The 21761-nt window shown below is 43.2% G+C and overlaps 1 protein-coding gene across 4 annotated transcripts in view; it reads right to left on the reverse strand.

Moving 5' to 3' along the window:
* Positions 1-21761, reverse strand: part of EBF1 (EBF transcription factor 1) — a 375979-nt gene that overhangs the window by 99976 nt on the left and 254242 nt on the right. For all 4 annotated transcript variants that reach the window (XM_080942375.1, XM_080942374.1, XM_080942376.1 and 1 more), the window contains one exon: positions 18986-19127. In XM_080942375.1, the coding sequence (XP_080798501.1) occupies positions 18986-19127 (142 nt within the window). The remainder of the gene's footprint in view (positions 1-18985; positions 19128-21761) is intronic.

Raw genomic sequence — 21761 nt, forward strand, 5'->3', positions numbered from 1 at the left:
ACCACAAGCCTTCATTACTATTCTTATCATTGGCCTCCGGTTAATTAGAGTTCATTTCTTTAACACCCTTGTGGGTTCATTTGGAGTTTGTCTAGAGTTTATTATAAAACCTTTCTAAGTGATTTCTAGTTTAGATTCTTGCTCATATGTTAGCTAAATGGAATGAATAGGTAGATTTGACATGGTGAAACTGAAAGAAGTTGTCATTGTCCGTTTTCATTCTTAAATCATCTGTCTGAAGCGAATGCTCGATAGAAAATGTATCAGAACTGTTTCATATGAAATACCTTTACTGTTAACGTTCTAATGGTGGATGCTTGGCAGAAAATGCAAAACCTGTAAGCTGGACTCTGGAATTTTAACATGTTTGTCTGTCTGTTAATGAGGGCATACACATTTGAAGATATGCATGTAGAGTGCAGGGTGGCCATAGGAGAATCAGCTTGATAGGACAATGTGAGGGGATCTGTCCTTTCCTTCAGCATGAGGGTTGCTTGTAACTGAACTTGGCTTTGTAAGTCTTGGCATCAAGCACCTTTACCTGATGAATCATCTTGCCAATCTGAGCTGAGCTCCTTCCAATGGCACCTTTGTGTGCTCATAAAAATTCTCTCTTGTTCATCTGTTGGGTTTGAATGATGTTGTGTTTGGGGGTAACCCCATTTCAGAAGCTCCTGGGCCATGGAGGAGCCCCATTTCAACCCAGTGAACAGTCTCAATAATCTGCCATGCTACTTGTTTGGGGGAAATGATTATTTTTCCCAACGCTTCCATTGTTTCCAAGCAAGCAGTTAAAGACAATAAAGGGAGAAAAAGAGGGTTTGACACTAGTTGGAAGGCTAGCCCTTCCCCCCTCACCATGCACAGGGCGTTATTGGGCCAACTGCCCTCCAACAGTACAGTGTGCCTGAGAAGCCAGTAGCTGCTACAACACTACATCTGATGTTCACCACCCTTCAGGGGTGGTCCCATGTGCAGAATGCAAACACCACTACAGGTGCCTCCCAATTCACAAGAGACAGATTCTACTAGGAAGTGACCAGGTGTGACAGCTGAGTCACAAAAGCTGCAGCAGCAGCAACATGTACTGCTCTGAGGAGTTACCCGAGGCTGGTTCTGCTTTTCTTTATGATCCTCTGCAAATGCACTGAGTAGTTACGTATTTTATCACTTATTAGAGTGTGTTTCATTTTGTTATTGATCTGCATTTATTGCTTTGTCTAGCAAAACATCTAGATGTTGCTTTGCAAAGAATTACAGTATTTTATATACAAGAGTCTCTCTCTCTCCCTCTTCCTCCTTCTCTCTCTCTCTCTCTCTCTCTCTCTCTCTCTCTCTCTCTCTCTGTGTGTGTGTGTGTGTGTGTATGTGTATGCGTTTGTCACTTTAAAGGAAGGGAAATGTAAGCCATGATATAGAGATTTCTCAATACCAAATGCAATTAAATCTATTAAATATTCCATGAGGAAATCGAGACTTTCAAGTGCTTTGCATCCTTTATCCCAAAGTGACTTCATCTGGCAGAAAAACCCTTTGCTCTGGCGGCATTAATGGCTCTGAGAAAGGAGGAAAGGAGAAGCCTCCCAGTCACTAGATGGAAACATTGCTCCAAAGATGGTTCCTGTAAAGACAGGAAGTGGTTATCCTCCACTTGGCCCAAGTGATGCCACCTGCCAATCACAGACCCCGCCTGAAAGCTGGCTGCTTCCTCCTTGATTTTCTGCATTCCTTTTTCCTTTGAAGTTCCAGTGCCATCAGTGGGCACAGCAGCAACTGAGCAAGAGAAGGCCATGAGTGTGGTCACAACTGTATTCTGGAACATTCCAGGGCAACTCCTTCTAAATTTCTGAGTCTGTCTCTCCCAGAAAACCAGAGCTCTGTTCACTTTTGCTCTTCAGGGCTGCTTAACAATTTAGCTGTGGGGAGGGGAATCTTGACATTTTGATGTGCCTATAACTTCTAAATTGCACTTGAAAGATTGTTGAAGGTTTTTGGATTTAATGACAGGCAACAGAGCATTGTTTCATAATATACAAAAAAAAATGTTTGTTAGATACACACAGAAGGTTAGAGTTTTTGTGACTGTAAGGAGGGCTGAATGCATTCGATTCCAGCTCGCAATTGCTGGGAAATTAAAATGCACAGAATTCTAATTCTGAAACAGTGGAAGGCAAATGTTGCCAAGAGCTCTCTCTCCCCTCCCCTTGTTCTGTGATTGTCAGCCACTCCATTGCTAAGTAATATGGAGAAATAGTCATGGAGGGTAGGCAGACCCTCAGAATGAATTATTCATGGACCCAATTGTGCTATTTGTCGCAGCACTGGTAAAACCGCTTGCTTCTGATGACACCACGAGTAAATAATTCTTTTTTTTTTTTTTTTTTTTTTTTTTTTTGTCTCCCAACGAGGGAAACTTTTTTGCAGAAAATGATTTCTACCCTTTTCTCCCAATTAACCTGCTGTATGAACATGAGTAGTTTGAGGAAAGAGAACCAGGGAAGCAAAGGAATAGAAATCATCCTCACAAACACCGCCCCCCCATATTAAGGAAAAAGGGAAAGCATTTTCAGATCAGACAACAACAACAATAAAATCATGTTACCACTTCTTCAAGGAATACACTAGCCTTTATTCACAAGCAGTCTTCCCAGGCTGGGAAAAAATCATAAAGTCAAATATGAACATGTCCAGTGGAAAATCTGTGACATTAATCTTGGCCGGAGTCATATTTTTAACAGGACATGAATGTGTGTGGGGGGATTATCCAGATGGCCATACAGGAATCGGCCTGATAGGATTAAACCTTTATGCTGAACTCGGTTCCATCTGTTCACCAAGGCTTGCCTTTCCCCAGCTGAATGTGAATGTTTAGCTCTCTTGTGTCTGGGAGCAGGACTCAGGGTTCAGGGAAAGGAGAGATGTGTGCACATGATTTAACATTACAGGAGTGTGGCTTGGTGCACACACACACAAATGTCTTAAAAAGTTTCAAAGCATTTCAAACCTACCCTTTGTCTTTTTTGTCCCAGGGTTTCTTCTTACTGAATTTGAGGGTTTGTTTAATGTATTATCAGCCTAGGTATGGATGGTGACATTTGTCTGAAAAGGCAGCACACAGAGATAAGTGTGGTGACTCTGCAGCAAGAATGAGATGCTCACAGATGATGTGTGTTTCTGAATGGATGACCCGGCAGAAGACAGTCACCTGGACTTTGTTCCCCACCCCTTACTATAAGGGGATTAGTACTGGGCATTTAAAACCAATTAGCTGCTACTATTCTCACTATCATTTCTATTACGTTTTGTATGTTTCTTGAAAAACTTTTTTTTTTTTTTGTGGCTGGGATAAGGCCTGGGGGAGGCTGCAGTTTATAGATCCATCTCGAATAAGCCAAGGTGAATTCAGTTGGTGCTCCCTGTGTATATATCCTCAGAAACAGTGGCCAGCTCAGCCTTTCAACTGAACAAGTTGGATTATGGGATCATTCAGGGTAGCGGCCAGGGGTCCACCAAGAGACAATGTCTGGAGCAGTTCTAGAGTTACCACCTCTGCCTCAATAACAAAGAGCCTAGAAGAGAGGGGCTGTGGCAAACTTCCCAGCTATGCCTGGTATGAATCATATAGAGCCTTGCTTATCGACTGTTTACAGCAGTCACATGGTCAGTAGATGTGTTCATATGTTTGTGAAGAGAACCATAAGAGACAGCACCTGCCGTGGCATTGGCCCTAAAAATGGAGGGGTCCCCTGAGTAATCTAGCGCCCGCCTGTGAACATCCCACCTACTCTTTCACAGCAACTCCACACCACGTGGCTATGACACAGCCTTTCCAGATATGGGCATAGCTGTTGAGTCTAAGTTGTTCCTTTAACTGAACAACTTAGATGGCAGAACACAGTGAAACTTCCTATCCAGACTTTAGTATGTTGCTAGAATGTGTTAGTAGATGCCTATTGAAACACTCTTTGATTCCTTCAATCCACAAAATGTATAGCCAGGGGATAAGAAAGTGTCTTCCATTCTGGAAGTAGATGGTTCTAAGCTGTGGAGTTCCCCAGCACGCTGCCATAGCCCCCCCCACACACACAATCTACTCTTATAACTTGGGCATGTGCACATACATAGGCTCAGAGTTTATCCTTTATATTTTATCATCAATGAGGCTAATTAACTATAATTCAATCTCATTATTTAACCTGTTTAGCCCAGTGCAGAAGCCACTATCCACAAATAATGTTTAATTAATATGAAAAACTCTTTACTTACTCATATTACTTATATACCAGAGGTAAGGGGCTACTGGACAACATACTGGCAGAACTTCACCTTCACAAGGTTCTATCAGACAATATAGATCTTAGGACCACATTTAGATAATTGATCCTCTAACTATTCATCATAACTGCCAGTTATGAGGTACCCTGCACATTCCAGAAGATCTGCTAGGAGTGATACCTTCAAATCCTGCCAAAAAGGACTACTAAGCAAGCTCTCACAGGAGCAGGCAGGGAGTTAATCCAACAGGAAAAGGACTCAAGAAATAGATATAACTGCTGACCATTGAGTATTTGGGCCCTGCCCTAGGTGTTCTTTAGTAGATAAAAAAATTGCATCCAGATTCTTCTTATATAATCTTATTTTTGTCAGCAACAAATTTCTAACTAAATTCTAACTAAAGTTAGTATAAGAAGCAATGAAATTCACCGTAGCATTTGCAAGTGCACATGTCATTTTAATCTGTTCCTATTTGTGACCCTCATCTTCTACCATGCCACCCTCTTGCTAATTGAAAATATTATGCAAACCATAGCCCGAGCTGACACAGGACTAAAGGCTAGATTCCCACCCATAATCCACCAGGATACAAAGCATATGACTCCTCCCCAAGTCAGCAATTAATCTTCAGAGTTCATTTCTGCAGCGACTAACGCTGCCATGGGCTCATCAAACAATAAATGCAAAGCCCAACCATGGCCATTCTGGCCCTGCTTCATATCCGCTCCTAGAGCCTGTGGCAGCCCCTGAGCTTGTCTTCTGTAGGCATACAGCTTTTGTATAAGCAGTTGGGCAGACGTGCCCTGAAGGGTTTCCACTGTCATTATACAAGAGGGCACAGACAGTGACTCTCTAAGGAGCCTGTGTTTTGTGCCTGAGCTGAGTTTCCACCTTGCCCAACTTTTAATAAGCAATGGGCCAAGCTCTTCACTGTTGTAAATAACTCCCTGTTTGTATTTCTCTGTGCAAGTACAGCTGGCGTGGCCCAGGAGAGTTGGAGTGAACTTTCAGGACTGGGCACCTTATCATTCTGAACCAGTTTCCTCTCCCCGCTAACAGAGCCAGCGCTGCAGCAAGCCAGCATTTGTTACAGTGCAGATGTTTCCGTGGTGATGATCTGTGATGTCACAAGGACAGAAATGTGGACCATCAAACTTATCTGCACATGACGAGCAAAGAGGAGTGGGAATTCCACCTCTCTGTGTAAGCTTTACGAGATACTGATTCAACTTCCTGCAGGACTATTCGGGACCTGAACTATCCTGTCAGAACTGTGAAGAAGAGAAAAAAGGAAAAAAGCCTTTTCAAGTTCATGTCTACAACACACTAGTTGTGTTCAAAGCTAAATGAATGACACCAGTTTTTGCCCTCTTGAATATGGTTGACTTCCCACCCTAGAGGCAGCTCTGGGCTCAGATGCAACACTGCCTTGGATCCAGGGGTCCTCGGTCCCCAGGCCAGCTCCAGTTTTTACCTCAGGGTGCAAATTCCTTTTCCTAACTCCCAGCCTCTGCTGCTTTAATTGGGGATAATAATTATTTTTAAAAGCCCACTTCACAAGGGCTGCGGTGAATTTAAATGAGCTAATTGATGTTCAGAGTGAGGGGAAAGTAAATGTGAGATGGGAGTAAGAATGACGAAGAAGAAAACGATTCAAGAAGAAAGGGAGCAAGCAAAAATGCAAATCCAGGTGAAATGTCCCTGGCACCACTTCCTCAGGAAAGTTTCCACTTGCTTCTTCCACACAGTTCTTTATCGCAAAGACCCAGCTTCTGCGTGAAGCTGATGGTTTCTAGCGTGGTCTGTTATTCATGAATCACTCTGCTCTTCCCATTGCTCTTCTTGACCTCAACCTTGATGTATATGTGTAGACACACTCCTATGCACAGTTGTGTGTGTGTGTGTGTGTGTGTGTGTGTGTGTGTGTGTGCATGTGCGCAGAGAATCAGCCTAACCAGCCAACACATCTCATGCACACAGGAATCCCACCCACTGGCACAGTAATGGATGATGGCCGTACTTGGCATTTAATGCACAATGATTTGAACACTGGTCAGTGCTCGAAGGGCTTTCCCATTTATATTAACATTGAGTGGTGGGCAACCTCAAGTATATTATTCTACTCTATAGAAGAGGGAGCTGCAGCCCAGAGACATCCAAACTTGAGACTTTTCAAAGTCTGCTTTGACTGATGAAGCCCAGCCTCCTTTCGATTTTGTTGTTTTATCTGGAATATCTGTCCTGTTTGGCTAAAATGGTCCCTTTGATCCTATAAATACAGCCAAAGTTCCATAAAATACTAGTTGTGTAATTCCCTGTCCCCAATATGGAGGGTGGATACTTAATTAACTTTACAGAGTGTTGCTACTCACTTTCCAAGTGAAGTTATTTTTCCCCTAAGACACAGACCCACGTATGAACTATAGTAAAACTTCTCTATTTCCTTCTTCTATTTCCAAGTTCAGAAAAAAATGGCATCCTTGCATAACATTGCAGGCGCCAATTTAAACACAGTAACACCCACAATGCTGCCAAGCTTCCAGGCCTAGAAACATCTCTATTGTTGCAAGTTAGAAGGGCAACTAAACACACCCTGGGTTTTTACATTGAGTACAAGTGATACCAGCACTCTGAGGAATTTACATAGCATAGAGCAGTGTCCTTCAGCTTCCATTTGAAACCTGGATGTTGTGTATTTTAATGATCTTCATTAGAGACCTTTTTTAATATATGAAAAGTATAAACATTATTAACAAATAGATTAACCTGACACAATACCTTAAAGATACTTTACATTTTAATCAACTGCCCCCCAAATAAGGATTGAGCCCCACAGACTAACCAAATCAAAAACACCTTCTAGGACACTGCCAAAGTTAAAAAGGTAGACAAACTTGAGGCCTGAGTTTATAGATTCACTGCACACAAGAGCTCGTCCAAGAACACTCTTGGTTTAGTGACTTGTACAGCAGCAGGGTTTACCAATGAAGGACTATGAGGAATAGCAAGAGATTTGAGGGAGCAAAACAGGCGGAAAGAAAAAACTCATTTTATGACAAGCATGTTCACCTTAATGATCTTCTAAAGGATGGTCAAACTGTGTTGCTATCCACCAGGTCTTAAAAAGGCAGATGTCATGGCATGTTCTTTACTTAGCCCTACAATGAGCGGAAGAGACTGGTATGATGACATTTGTGATATGAACCTGTCCCTGTCCCCCAAGTCATTCTGGACTCAAACTTCAGATAAAGGATGTGATTTTAAACAGCTAGGCTCTCGCCGCTTAAAACCCTCAACTAAGTCAGCCCACAAAGAAGCACATGTCCATATATAAAATATTGATCAACTGCACAGATTAGGATAGGAATCTGTTAGTAGCAGAGTTCTGCTTTCATGTTTAGTGATCAGGTATGTGTTAGGTGGATGTAGACCTATTTGTGTGCCCCATGGTCTAGAGTGCTACTTTGGTGTTTCATTTTCTCTTCCTGCCCTGGTGCCTGTCTGGTCTGCTTCCCACATCAGGGTTTTTGCTATGACTGGCCTGCACACATGTTACAGAAGGGTCTTTAAAGCGGTGTCGCTCTCCTGACAACTTGCATGTGGCAGGCTGGCAGGGAAGCTACACAGCCCTACAATCCTCAGACCTTCCCCTTCCCCACACACAAGGCTGCTAGAATCCTGCAGATGGCGTCACGTTCATCTGATAAGGGTGATGATCACCCAATTTCTATAAAGATTCATTTCTGTCCACTGAGTATTTCAGGTTGCGATACGGGCCCAGGGGAGCTGGAGATGAGGTGCCCGATAGGGAGATGTGATACCAGGAGTCTTTATCTTAACCCAGAAAAGCACCTTCCCATGTATCACTGCTCGAGCCAAGTAACTCACCCTTGGGATTGAGCCTAGGCCTGGCTTTTCAGTTTGCCTCTGAGTGATGTCGTCAATTTGTTTCAACTGGAGCAAGTTTTACATTACAGTTCAAATAGCAAGAGCCTTTCTCTCCATCTGAAGTGCACTATGTAGAGAGCGGCATTGGCTAAACAATGGGAAAGAATGGTAGCCATGACCCCTGTGTTAGCAACTTGGAAGTTTAAAGGGTGCAGAAACAAACTTGATGCTTCATTTAGCCACACCCAAATCCTTAACAGTCGGCCTCAGTTTCTCTTTTTTTTAAGTGGATTCTATAAGTGCACTGCCCTCCCTTGGCTGTTAAGAGCATTTAAAATTTTTTTTTTCCCAAAATACTCCTTATTGGATCAAATGCACCATGAGAACTGTCTCAGCAGCAAAATTGTCATCCCTGGAAACATGGGCCTGAATCTATCTATTGGACCAGGAGCTGTAACATCCATCTCAAAATTGAAAGGAAACAATAGACTTCTTTGTCCAACCAAAAAAATAAAATAAAATAAAAAAGAGGGAGAAACTTGGCTGGGCCCTTTGCATTAAGCCTTCTTCGCAGTCTGTGATTCCCTTCTACAGCCCTTATCAACATTACCATTTAAATCATCCTAATTAGCATTGTTTCCTGTATAGGAATTGGTGTGCACATGTAGCTGTGTGTGCCTCCTCGTGGTAATGCTGCCCCTGCTTTGGCTCACCTCTGCCCCCTCTTATCTCATACAGTAAGCAGAGAGCCAGTAAATATTGGTTGACCAGATAAACGGCTGAATGAAAAGCAAAAGAATGAGCCATCACTGATGGTCTTGCACTGTGAAAGAACTGAAGTGGGTAACTTAAAAGTTGAGGATTGGATACTAGCCCCAGAAGGCTCTGAATACCCAAGAAAAAATTCACAGACTTTATGAAGCTCAAAGAGAGGGAAGGTCAAAATGTGGAAGTCTCAGTCCTTCTTAGAAGGGAGAACAAAACACTCACAGGAGGAGGTACAGGATCAAGTGGAAGAGCAGGGATTGAGAGGGGATCTTTCAGGATCTACCCCATGTGCAGCCACAGGCCCAAGCACTATAGCTGATGCTGGGAGGTGCTTGCTGGCAGGAACCAGATAGGGGTGCCTCTTCAGGGGTTCTGCCAGGGTCATGCAGCTAAGCATGCTTGCAGCTAACTATCAGACTGAGCACAGGGACCTTGTGAGAGAGCTGGGAAAGGGGGGCGTGGGTGAAGGATGAAGGAGCTGAAGGGGGTTGTGGCCTCATGGGAAGAACAACACTGTCAACCAACCAAATCCTCCACAGCTCCCATGGACTAAAACGCCAACCACTGAGCACACATTGAGAGGCCCATGGCTCCAGGTGCATATGTAGCGGAGAATAGCAGTGTCTGGCATCAATGTGAGAAGAGGCCTTTGGTCCAGTGAGGGCACATTTTCCCAGTGTAGGGGAAGGCCAAGGCACTAGGGTGGAGAGGGTAGTTAGGATGGAGTGCACCTTCCTGAAGACAAGTAGGGGGAAGGAGGATGGGAGCCGGGTGGGCAAAGGGGATAACATTTCAAATATAAATAGAGAGAGTATCTAATTTTTTTTTTTTTTAATTGAGGACTTTTCCAGCCTGTGCTAACAAACACAGCTTACAAGGTCAGGCGGCTCATGCCTGTGATTGCCACATCTAGGAGGTGGGAGCAGGAGGAACAGGGGGTTCAAGGCCAGCTTTGACTATATGGCCCGGACTCAGCGAGACCCTGTCTCCAAAGAACAAGAACCAAACAAAACAAACAATTGCCACTGTACCCACAATGTGCTTCCTCCATGGATAAGAGGCCACGTGGACTCCTGTTTCCTGGGCTGAGCTGGCCTCGATTCCGGCAGCTGGTACCCCATTCTCTTGGGAGTTAAAATTAGTATCAGTAACCCACACACAGCCATACCTCCCCACCCCATCCCACCCCCACCCCATGAAGAAGGCTCTAATCATGCAAGGACCCAGGTGGGGCTTGCTGACAGATGTTAAAGTTAGAAGGGAAGGTAGCAGCCACCAGCTTCCGGAGGCACCAGGACTTCCTGCTTTTAAGCCTTGCTGGTTCCCGCCCTGCCTTCCCCACCCCTGCCTTCCCCTTCCCCCTTCCCCCACACATCAGCCTCAACAGAGTTGCTGCTCCTCTCTGTCATTTGAACTCAAATCCTATCTCGGAAATTGATGGGTGATGCTGCCCTTGACAACACAATGTCAGCTTAACTCAGTGTCCAGCTGGTTCTGTGCACATTATCATAATGTGCTGCCTGGGCGGACCCTGGCCAACGCTTGTTCTTGATTCAGGTCCCCTCTGCCTCCTGACATACAGATATTGCGTGTTTAAAAATAAAAATAGAGCCAATAGCTTAGGAGAGGTTTTGATTTTTAAAAGTCTCTTTGGAACGGAAATTCTACCTTAATGGTAAAATGAACCTTTTTAAAAGGTTCTCTTTCAACAAACAAACAAAAAACAGTGTTTATTGGGGAGAAAACAAAAATGAATATTTCCTAGGGCCTTAAATGTTTCCTAGTAAACTGAATGAATTACTATTTTTTATTATTTTTAAAACCTTAACAACATGCTTCAAACTTAAGCTATAATTTTGCTACATTCAAGCACCATATCAGCAATTATTTGGCTCTTTTGAGCTGTGGTTTTTATTTAAATCATCTAATACTTTCTCTAAGCTTGATCTTACCCTAAACCCTAAAGTCCATGAGATCATGATTTTTAAGTAGTAGCTGTGGGTTTTTTTTTCCCTAATGAATTAAGATAAACATATAGTTATTTTAAGATATCTTAAGTTGTGCATCTGTGTGAGAGTATACATCTGTAGCCCTGGAACTCAGGGACAGAGGCAGATGGGTTATTAGTTTCTAACTAGCCTGGGCTGCATAATGAGACGTTGGTGTGTGTGTGTGTGTGTGTGTTCAGGTGTGCATGCCCGTACATATGCCTACGAATGCACAAGCAGGACATCCATTGGGTATCTTCCTGCCATTTTCTGCCATAGTCCCTTGAGATAGTGTCTCTCACTGAACTGGAAGCTTGTCATTTCAGCTGTGCTAGCCTGTGGGTCTAACTCAGCAGAAGGACTATCACCTCAGCATTTGGGTAGCTATCCCCCAAAAGCCGTGTCTGTGGCCCCTCAAGAAGTAAGAAATATCCCCATCAGAGCTTGAAGGATGCTACCAAACCTCCACTTAATTATGAGGGGACAAATGGCCAGGGAATTTCTAGTCCATCCTCAAAGCCATGTAGGAGAGCAACAGAGAGCTCCATCGCAACATATTTCTGTATGACTGACACAATAAAGAGGAACAATTGGAGGTCGAGGAGACGCTACAGCGGTTTAGAGCACATAGAGCTCCTGTAGAAGACTAAGTTCAGTTTTCTGTACCCACATCAGGAAGCTCAGAGCTGCCTGTAACTACAGCTCCAGAGTAGCCTGAAGCTCTGCCCTCCTCAGGCATCCAAACTCATGCACGCAAACCCACAAGTAGAAACACGCACACAATTAAATCAAATGAGTCTCTACATCAAACCTAACTGCTGACGGCTGTTCCTACACACCACATTATAAGCAGGGGCTTAGGAACAGAACATGGAAGTGTTTGCATATTTCCACTGCAGGGTTCCCCTTGAATTCTCACATGATGGAGTCTCCGATGAAAAGCAAAAGCAAATGGGGGGGGGGGGGTCATGCTTTGGAACAATGAATTATACAAATAAACACAATTGGAATTGTGATGCATGATTGATCAAATTCAGAACAACAAAACAACAACAACAACAAAAGCTTCAAAAAAGTTTAGACCCCACCATTACCCATGAAATGAAAATGTCATAGTGAGCTTATTAAAATAAATGTGGTTCCCACATTTATTAGGTCCAACCAAATAATGAGTACTGGAAGTTTCCCACAGTTGACCAGTTGGCCAAGAAAGTTTTATAAGAAAACTTTTGGACCCTTCAATTTTCCATATTGTTTCTAGCATGGGGTTTCCTAATCCTACAGTTGCTTAAACATTATCTAGTACTCTCGTGGTTTTTTCTCATCTCCTTTCCCCACCTCATATATGCCAGAGTCCGTGGGATGCACAAGTGCCTTAGAGAGAGCTGACTCTGAGTACCTCTGCAGGAGAATAAGGTGTTACCAACCTGCTGGTGCTCTTTCTAGTGCTACACAAAGCAGGTCAACAGAGACATGGCTCTGTAGTTAAGAGCAGGTGCTAGCTTTTCTAAAGGACTCCAGTTCAGTTCCCAGAACTCACCAGGAGGCTCACTGCCACCTGTAATCCCAGTTCCAAAGATTCTGATGCCCTCTTCTGACAATCCTGGAGACCTGCACACACACACACACACACACACACACACACACAAATACATGATCTGGGCTAACTTTAGAAAAGATACCAACACAAGTGCCTTAAACCATGTGGAAGAAAATAATATAATTATCACAGGATAGAAGATGAAAACTAATTTAACATACATGCAGAAGGTACCAACAGAGAGCAGAGTCATGGGTTTGTGGATTGGAACCTCAGATCAAGTTACCTGCTATGTGGCTCTGGACAAATGTCTTTCTCCTTAACCCTGGTTTTCTTGTATTTATGACAAATAACTGTGCTTGAACAAAGGGGCTTGGTGAAGAGTCATCATTCAGCCCCGTACAGTTCAGAAGACATAGGATCAAACCACAGGTTCACTTCTACCTACTGTTGTGATTTTAGATAAATTACTGAATTGAGAAGGTATGTCTTTCTCAATTGTTTTCCTTCATTTTTACTGACTGGGTGGTTTAGGTTTCTTTGGAAGGGGTGGTAGTAAGCAATATGCATCTGATAAGTCAAAGATGCCACATCCCTTCCTTCTAACAATGAAAGTCTCTGCCCTTGCAACGAAGTCAACAAGGGAATTCTGTGGAATGTAAGAAAAGTAAACCGAATAAAACAAAACTGTCTGCAAAAAGAACTCTCAGAGTGCTGGACTGTCTGTATCAAACATTCACATTCCTGATGGATTGAGAAGTAACCAGGGAGCCAGTTCCAAGGTGCAGCCAACTCCCTGGTGAGCTTCCAAAGCCCAGCAGGAGAGAACAAAGTTATAAGCAACTCCCCACCATCTTGCCCCAGGCTTTCATGAAACAGGAAGAGGCCACATAATTGACACTGAGTTCATCAAAGTCCTGTTGACCCTGCATACTGTCTCATAATTGCTCCAGGGAGACCAAGGCTTGACCTAGTCCCCTAACCCCAGAGCAGCATCTTTCCCACTCTCTGATCACCTAAGTCACCCAAGCCAATCATCTTTGCACAGACTATTCCTTTTCCTTGTAAAAGTCTCTCAAGTTTAGTCATAAGTGAGAAATCCTTAAAGTTTTCCCTGACCTCTAACAAATCCTTTGTCTAGTCTATGTGCTGGGGTAATTATTTAGTTGCCAATTTTGTTTACTGTCTCTCTTTACCATTTACATCATAAACCCCATCAACACAAGGGCCATGTCTACCTTATGCTACTCCATATAGTATAGTGGTATCTAATAATAGATTTTTAGGATGAATAAATGGTTTGAATCTACTTCACCAATATTTTATTTATTGGCTAGAGATCTAGAGACCAGGGTTCTTTGCAAAAAGCCTGGATTCTTCAAAAACCCCTCCTATGGAAAGACCAGTATCAATGGCTGAAACTCAGGGTTCCAAAAGAGTCTAGAAATGGCCCCACCAAGTAGACGTATATACAACTGAAATCCACATAAGCAAAAGGACCTACCCAAAGCCGCACAACTACTTAAAGCCAGTTAGGACTGTGTGACTGCAGATCTCCAGCCAGACAACTGGATCTTTCAAAAATACTTTTCAGGACACTTGAATGTTCCTATATACCCCCAGGGCTCTACCACATAGGGTTTTTCTCAACCTGGGGTAACTCTCTAACCTCGAATCATCTTTCTCTTGAGTGTACACAACACGTTTAAATACAGCTGGGCAGAGGGTGGATACCCTGAGACAAGCAACAGAAGCAAAAACTGTCCAGCCTGAAGCTAAGGCTTTAGGAAGGTTACACACTAAGGAGCAAGACTAACACCATACTGCCAGGGAGAGGGGAACAAAAGGTCAGTGACTGGTGGTAGCTCAGACCCACTTTTCGTCCTTATACAGCTCCAATTACAACTGGGAACATGATCCATTGAGCCTGTCACCATGCTTTATTCTCCAAAATGTATGTTTAACTGAATCTCACTCTTACTTTGATCATTTATTTTGGGATTCTGGCGTGTTGACTTTTCATCTTTCTGTAACTGGTTTGAAGGGGAATTTAATTCACTCATATCCAATGACCATGGAAGCTAAATATCCATCACTTTCCATTTTGAAAAAGTACATTTGATTTCTGTTTGTTTGTTGTTTGTTTTTCAATCTCTATATGAGCCGCAAAGCAATGTAGGACCTTGGGTCAGACCTCGTGACTATTGAGAAGTTCATTTTTGAAAAGCTCAGTATCATCACTGTGTTTCTTCCTTTAGCAATATAGAGGTTGCACAAGCTCATAAGAGCTGTGGGTTTTTATTTTTGTTTGTTTTTAAGCCCAATATGTAAAGACCACCACCAGCAGAGATGACCCCACTCCTGGGAAAGACCCTAAGATGGGGGTTCTCTAATCTTCTCAGCTTTCCTCAGTTGTCACCTAGTATAGAAGACATCTAATTGTCTCCAAAAGAAAAGGGACAAAAAAGGGAGAAGCATAAGTATGTTCAAGTTTTATGTGTACACACACACACACACACACACACACACACACACACATATATATCCTAAAAAAAATTTAAACTGCTTGTCAGACAGCTCCCTGACAAAGCCACTAGAGTGTATTCACAGGCATTTGCATAAATGCTGCCGGTGAGTTCACCATAGCTGCTAGCGCTAATGGTACATAAAGTAATTTAGTCACTTCTCCCGGCATTCTGTGTCAGGATGATGAGCACAGGCACTGTGCCTTGTTGCATATTAGATCATTAGATAATAAAGTGTTAGCGCATGCAAGCTGACAGGGTCCCTGCACTCTAGCCCTGCGAGGACACAGCATCTTGCCACGGGGAAAAGAAAGAGAGAAACGGATGCCACAATTCGCCTTAAATTCGAGTAAATAGAACCTGAAACTGGAGATGAACCACAGTGATAAAACAGCATCCCTGAAGCCCTTCCAAGCACCCCATGCACAGACCCCACAAACTTGCCCGAATGGCTGGACTGGAAGATGAGGTACACATACACATACCAGTGTTTGACAGTGGCCACCATTCAAGCTCCTTGGCCCCACACTTATGATTTTGTAGAAATTAGAATCCTGAGAGCAATTGCGTGTGAAGCTCCCTCTCTCCACAACTGTACATCTTCCATAAAGCCATTGCTTAAAGCAGAAAGCTCAATAAATGTACCTATAAATATCCAGCCACAGAAAATCTCAGTATTTATGAATGGAGAGGGAAATGGGAGGGAGGGGGGCAATTACCATGAGCTACAGTGTTCCAAGTCCCAGCCTCTTTGGATCCTGCAAGATTCTAGGAAATAAATCTGCCTTTGTCACCTCTCAGATTTGAAATCCAGAGACATTAATCTGAGCCCCGGAGCTCCGAGTGCGTGGGCCATCCAGGGAAGACTGTATGGACATAAGCCTTGATTCCTTTTCTAGAAATGCAGAAAGATCAGCCACAAAAGGGACTTTCCTCCCAGTGGCGTACAAACAGGCTATAAATAGAGATGTGCAATTTTACTCAAAATAAGTCAGGCTACCTGTAAATGAGGTGGGGAAAAGGCCCAGAATAGGGGACGATGAAGACTCTACAGGTCTCAAGAGGTGAAGACACACACTGTGGGAAGGACAGGGTGTGGAGAGACAGACGTATGCATTGGGGACTAGTCCTTAGAGAAGGCATTTTAAATAGTATTTTTTTTCAATGAAAAGGTAGAGGTCTTATCCCCCAAAACAACATGAATTAGCATGTAAGTCCCACTCTCACACAGTACCAACAAGAGAGTTCAATAGTCACCCTTGGCAGAGCAGATATTTATGCACGTGCTTGAAGTGTCTAAGTGAGCAGGTGGTGATGTATGGTTAGTCAATTCACTCTGTAGAAAATCAAACTTCTGCAATGCTGCACTGTCGGTGCCCCGGATCTGAACGTGGCTACCTTTCCATTCTACTGGAGGAAGTGTTTGGTGAGTGTGAAGCACACAGTAGGTCGTGACCTCTTCGGTGAAGTATAGCCCTTGTACTGCAGTAAAACATCACCACCATTTTGAATAAGATTCTTTGTGGATGAGTAAACAAAGCTAGGAAGACATCCTCCTTCAATCTTGAGATAAGATGATGTCCCCACTGATGAGTTATTCTGTATTCTTAAAGAGGGAGAGTTGGGCTAAGATGACACTTGGATATGTTCTGATCAAGAGACCTCAGTGGTTGGCATGGCAGCACCATTGTGCTAGGGCAGTGGGACCAGTCTTCACTGCCTTTGCCCTGCCCACTTGTGCAGGGCTAATCAGAAGCCAAAGTGAGACATTGGATGCAATTTGGGATTGCTAGTGCCTACTACAAGACTTCTTTCTCTGCACCAACTTGCAAAGCAGTGTCACTGACCTCTTTGAAGGCATCCGTCCTAGCCGGTTGCTTTTACACTGGGATCTGATCTTACCTGTAGGGACAAGTAGTATGGTGCTATTCCAGTTTTTTTGAAAGAGTAGGGATGTATTTTTGTGTGTGTGTGTGTGTGTGTGTGTGTGTGTGTGTATGTGTGTGTGTATGTGTGTGTGTGTGTGTGAGAGTGTGTGTGAGTGTGTGTGTGCGAGTGTGTGAGAGTGAGTGTGTGAGAGTGTGTCTGTGTGTGAGTGAGTGTGAGTGAGTGTGTGAGAGTGAGTGTGAGTGTGTTTGAGTGTGTGTGAGTGTATGTGTGTGTGAGTGTTTGTGAGTGTATGTGTGTTTAGATATAGTTTTTCTGGTGCTAGCCCCCTTGATTTTAAGACAAGGTGTCTTTGTTGGCCTAAAGCTCACCAAGATAAATAAGGCTGCTTGTCTAGTGGGCCCCTGAGACCTGCCTATCTCTGTTTCCCCAGAGATGCAATCCAAAGCATGTTATCAGACTTGGCTTTTTAATGTGGGTTCTGAGGGTTGAAAGCAGGTTCTTTGGAGTAAATGCTTTATTGACTGATCCATCCTGCTAGTCCCCTTCTTATTTCCTAAGGGCAGGCATGGGAGCTGTGTTTAGAGCTCCCTCTAAAACCATGAACTACAGATCTCCAGCTGATTGTTAAGCCTGTCTCCAAATGGGGAGGCTCCTATTGCAACCAACCAGCCAAAGTCAAAGCAACAATGTTGATCCCTGACTCAGGCTTTCCAACCCATGCCTGCTGATTATTTATCAAGTTTCCTTTCTTCCTCTCACCTAAGCACCTATAGTCATACATTGCCTCCCATGACTCCAAGGGCATTAAGGAGGCACCATTACTGTAAAGTGAGGATCAGAATAGTTGTAAGTACAGAAGTGAAGCTAGGGATGTAATCATGAGCGGGTGTTTCAAATGGCCTCCTGCAAAATGTAATCTCCATCCATCTCCTCACTAATGAAACATAAAGCCTCAGCTTTAGAATGATGCTGGTTTACTTTCTCAAGACTGTAAAACTGGGTGTGGAGAAAATTACTTCTAAGAGTATGACATTGGGCTAATTAATGAAATGTACTGTTTGTGCATTCCTCAAGCACAGGTAGAGAAAAAAAAAAACAGGCAAAAACGATGACAGTGGTGTGTTCATTAAATTGGGATGCTGGCAGGGAAGGGAGTTTTCTACCTTATGAATCATGTCATGGATATCTCATGAGACATAGTAAAAGGCAGGCTTTGGGATGATAATCTGTATGGCAATGTTCTCAAAAAGGATCCTGCTGACCTAGCTAAGGAGAAATGGTAAGAGAGAGAGGAGTAGGTTGAGTTTCATCTGAGGATTTCGGAGAAAGTGCTGTGTGCTTGGGAATGCAGGGGTATCTTGGGTGGGTGGAAAGATGCATTTATTGCCTAGAACCTTAAGCAAGCTGTTTAGATGCACACCCAAACTAACCCAGATTTCATCTGAGTAATACTCCCTTTCATTGAAACAGATTCCTGTCTCTTTCCTCAAGTCTTCTCAGGGATACCACTGATCCTCCCACAATCCTCAGTGGTAGTGATTTATCCCTGACCAAAGTCTACCTACAGAAAATAGTCTATATCACATGATGAGAAAGGGGGAGTGGTTGCCAGGGAAACTTAAAGGCATAAGAAGGACATTTGGCCTGGGTACCATACCCAGGATGAACATCTTTCCTTGACTCTAAATCTGATTCTCAAAAAATAAATAAATAAATCAATAAATCAATAAGTAGTCACAAATATACATTGTCAAGTTTATATGAGTGTTTTCTATGTATTTATCTATAAATTTACTAAGTTCGTAGTCAAATGGAAGCTCAAAACAAGACCATGGTAAGGTCTCTCCTCCCAAACTGAAAGACATACCAGCATTCCAACATAGTCAGTCAGACATGCAACCAAAGCGAGTGTTCTTAAAAGATATGCCACTTTCTCTAATCCTCAGTTTCTTGTTGTGCACTGGCAAGGAGCAGAAAGCATCAGTGGTGTTCAAAACACTCAGGACACTCAAATTTTGTAACAATAGAGCATGTAATGCAGCGGAGGGAAGAAAGCACACAAAGTCACAGTTACAAGTAGCAATGCCAACCAATGAAAATGATTCGCCTACCATGTTCCAGATAAGAGGGCGTACCTTCCGAGGGGTCAAGCCTCCTAGCCCTCCGCCCGTGCTTGGAGTTATTGTGGACAAACATGTTGTCAGAGACTGCCAGGACATGGCCATCCACGTTGACTGTGGTAGACACCACGACCTGAAGACAGGAGAGGAAAATGAATGAACATTTTCATGTAAAAGCGTGGTGGGAAATAAGCTCAAGTTAAATAAATAACAGCTGGGAGCTGAAGAAAATTGCACAGCTATTTCACATAATAACTGGTGCTTATGTCGTACACGTCTAACAAGAGGCGCTATTGATGAGTGGGTCTTCAGCCTGGAACGCTTTTGATGCTGTTTTAAGTAAAATTGCACAGTTTATAGTTATACAGCAAAAGGTACCCTGTTAACCATAATTTTTACAAGGCGGTCTTTATTAGTGCAGACATATATATGTGTGTGTGTGTGTGTGTGTGTGTGTGTGTGTGTGTGTGTGTATACATATATGTATATGTGTGTGTGTGTGTGTCTATGTTGCACAAGGGTGGCTGTGTTTCACCTAAATTACCCCGAAGTAGATATCACAGTAGATCATGCAAATAAAAGCCTTTTAAATCTTTAAAATATCTCCTCCCCACTGTGTCAGGGTTAAGGAGATCAGGAAATGAAAAGGAGAGAGGTTGGAGTGGAAGCTGGGATCCTCTTGCATTTCCTCTCCCTGGGCTCTTATTGAAGTTTCTTAACCATTTTATCCTTCTGTCCCATGTTAGTTTAGTGAACCAGACCCAAACGTCCCTCAGAGTTCTCATCATCATGTTACTCCCCCAAGAAAGATAAAAGGGGACCCTTGCTAATTGGGGGTCTTAGATATAGAAACTGGCCCAATGCCAAGTCAAGATGCCCAGGCCACATCTAAGGATGACTCTCAGTCTAACTCACCAGAAGGGTCCAGGAAGAGGTGTGTCTCAGAGAACTTTGACTACAACAATGAATAGAATTGACCTACATATCTCCTTATATTAAAAGGGGGGAGGGGAACTAAAACTGAACCCCACAGAGATATGTTTATTCATATGACCTCTTACAACCAAATATAATAATTGTGTGTAATCGCGGCTTTGGCTCCCAGCTCATGCTTTGACAGGGGAAACAGCCATCAGCCGGCTCCTGTTTAATCCACCTATTATGTTGACTAATTAACTTTGCCCGCTAGCTTATTCCTTCCTCCATTATCAGCCACTGTCAGCCACAAGCACCCAGCAGCATAGGGGAAACCTCAGGCTTTTTGATTGATCACCAATAGATTGACATGCAGATTAATTTAATTAGAATCACCTCACTTGAGAAATGAAAGACAAGGGCAAGAGCGCTAATAGATCTGCTCTTATAATGAGACCAGCCTCCTGAGCAAAATCAGGAGAGTCCTGAGTTATTTTGTTCAATTCCCCAGTTGCTTGGAAAGACTCTCAATTTAATTGTTCTCAGGTTTGAGAGGCATCAGCCTCTGAAGAGGTGAAGGACTTCACAGAACTTGGTATGCACTGTGACCTTTGCCTCTGGGATAGCCTTTTCTCTGCACTGGCTAAGAAGACATGGGCTTCTAAGACTCTTAGGCAATGCTATGGTTTCTCTGCCTGGTGAGCAGGGGGAAAGCATGCCACCTTGGTCCAGACCTGTCAGTTTTCAACACTGAATGGCAAAGTACTGGCTACCTTGAGCAATTAACATCCCACTGTCCTTCGTTCTCATCCAAAAGAATCCTGGGGAAAATAAGTCAAGTGTCCTTTCCCTGAGATCTGGCCATAAACTACAGACTATGGGGACACGTGGCTCCCAGAGTAGATCTTAATATCTTATTAAAATGCACACTTGGTGATTCAGAAGCTACCACAAACCCAGCATGTTCTCTTTAGTCAGTCAAAATTCCATCTAGAGCAAGTCACTCACACAGGGACACCAGAGATTGATGCAGTAGTTGGCCATGTGTGCTCTATATATTCATCACTAGCTGACCAGGTGTGACAGGGTCTGAAGCCAGTGTTTGTCCCTCATCAATCCTGGCTTAATTTAAAAGAATAAATTGAGGGGACAAGTAAACGGTCTATTTATTTTCAAAAACAACCCTATGCAATGACAGTATCCTGAAGACATCAGAAGCACTTTTTGTAAAGCACTGAAAATTACCTAACAGCTGGGTCTTTCAAAGAAATGTTGATTTACTACAAGACCACAATTGAGTGGTCACTGGAGTCGTTAGCTGAGCAAGCTATAAAAGGAAATCCCAGACAGTGTCTGTTTCCAGTGTCAGGAAATGGAAAGTGGTTACCCCAGACGTCCGTCCTCAGAGAAGAGAGCAATAGCACTTTACAAGCACCTGTGAGACACCAGCACACTATCTAGGACTTAAAACATCTGCTCCCTTAAAAAACACTGACATCTAATTTCTGACATTAAATAAAAAATTAAAAAAAAAACCCCACCCATCCCAAAGACTGTTAAGAAAGAAAACTATATATATATATACAGCAAGCACAACCATAACTAGACAATGGGGGCCAGATGATGTCTCTGCTTACCCTAGGAACTAACCAGGAAATACGCCCCTCAAAAACTTGACTCAACTTTCCGAGCGCAAAAGAATCCATTCTCCCCCTTCCCCATTCCAATTTGGAAGTGTTTTGGGAAAGATTTAAACAAAGTATCTTCAGAAATTAACCCACAGGATCACTAGCAAATTAAGAGTAATCTGTGAGATGAAAGAGTGGCTGGAACTTCTAAACTGACTTTGAAA

Source organism: Micromys minutus, assembly GCF_963924665.1.
Source record: "Micromys minutus genome assembly, chromosome: 31".
NCBI classification, from domain to species: domain Eukaryota; kingdom Metazoa; phylum Chordata; class Mammalia; order Rodentia; family Muridae; genus Micromys; species Micromys minutus.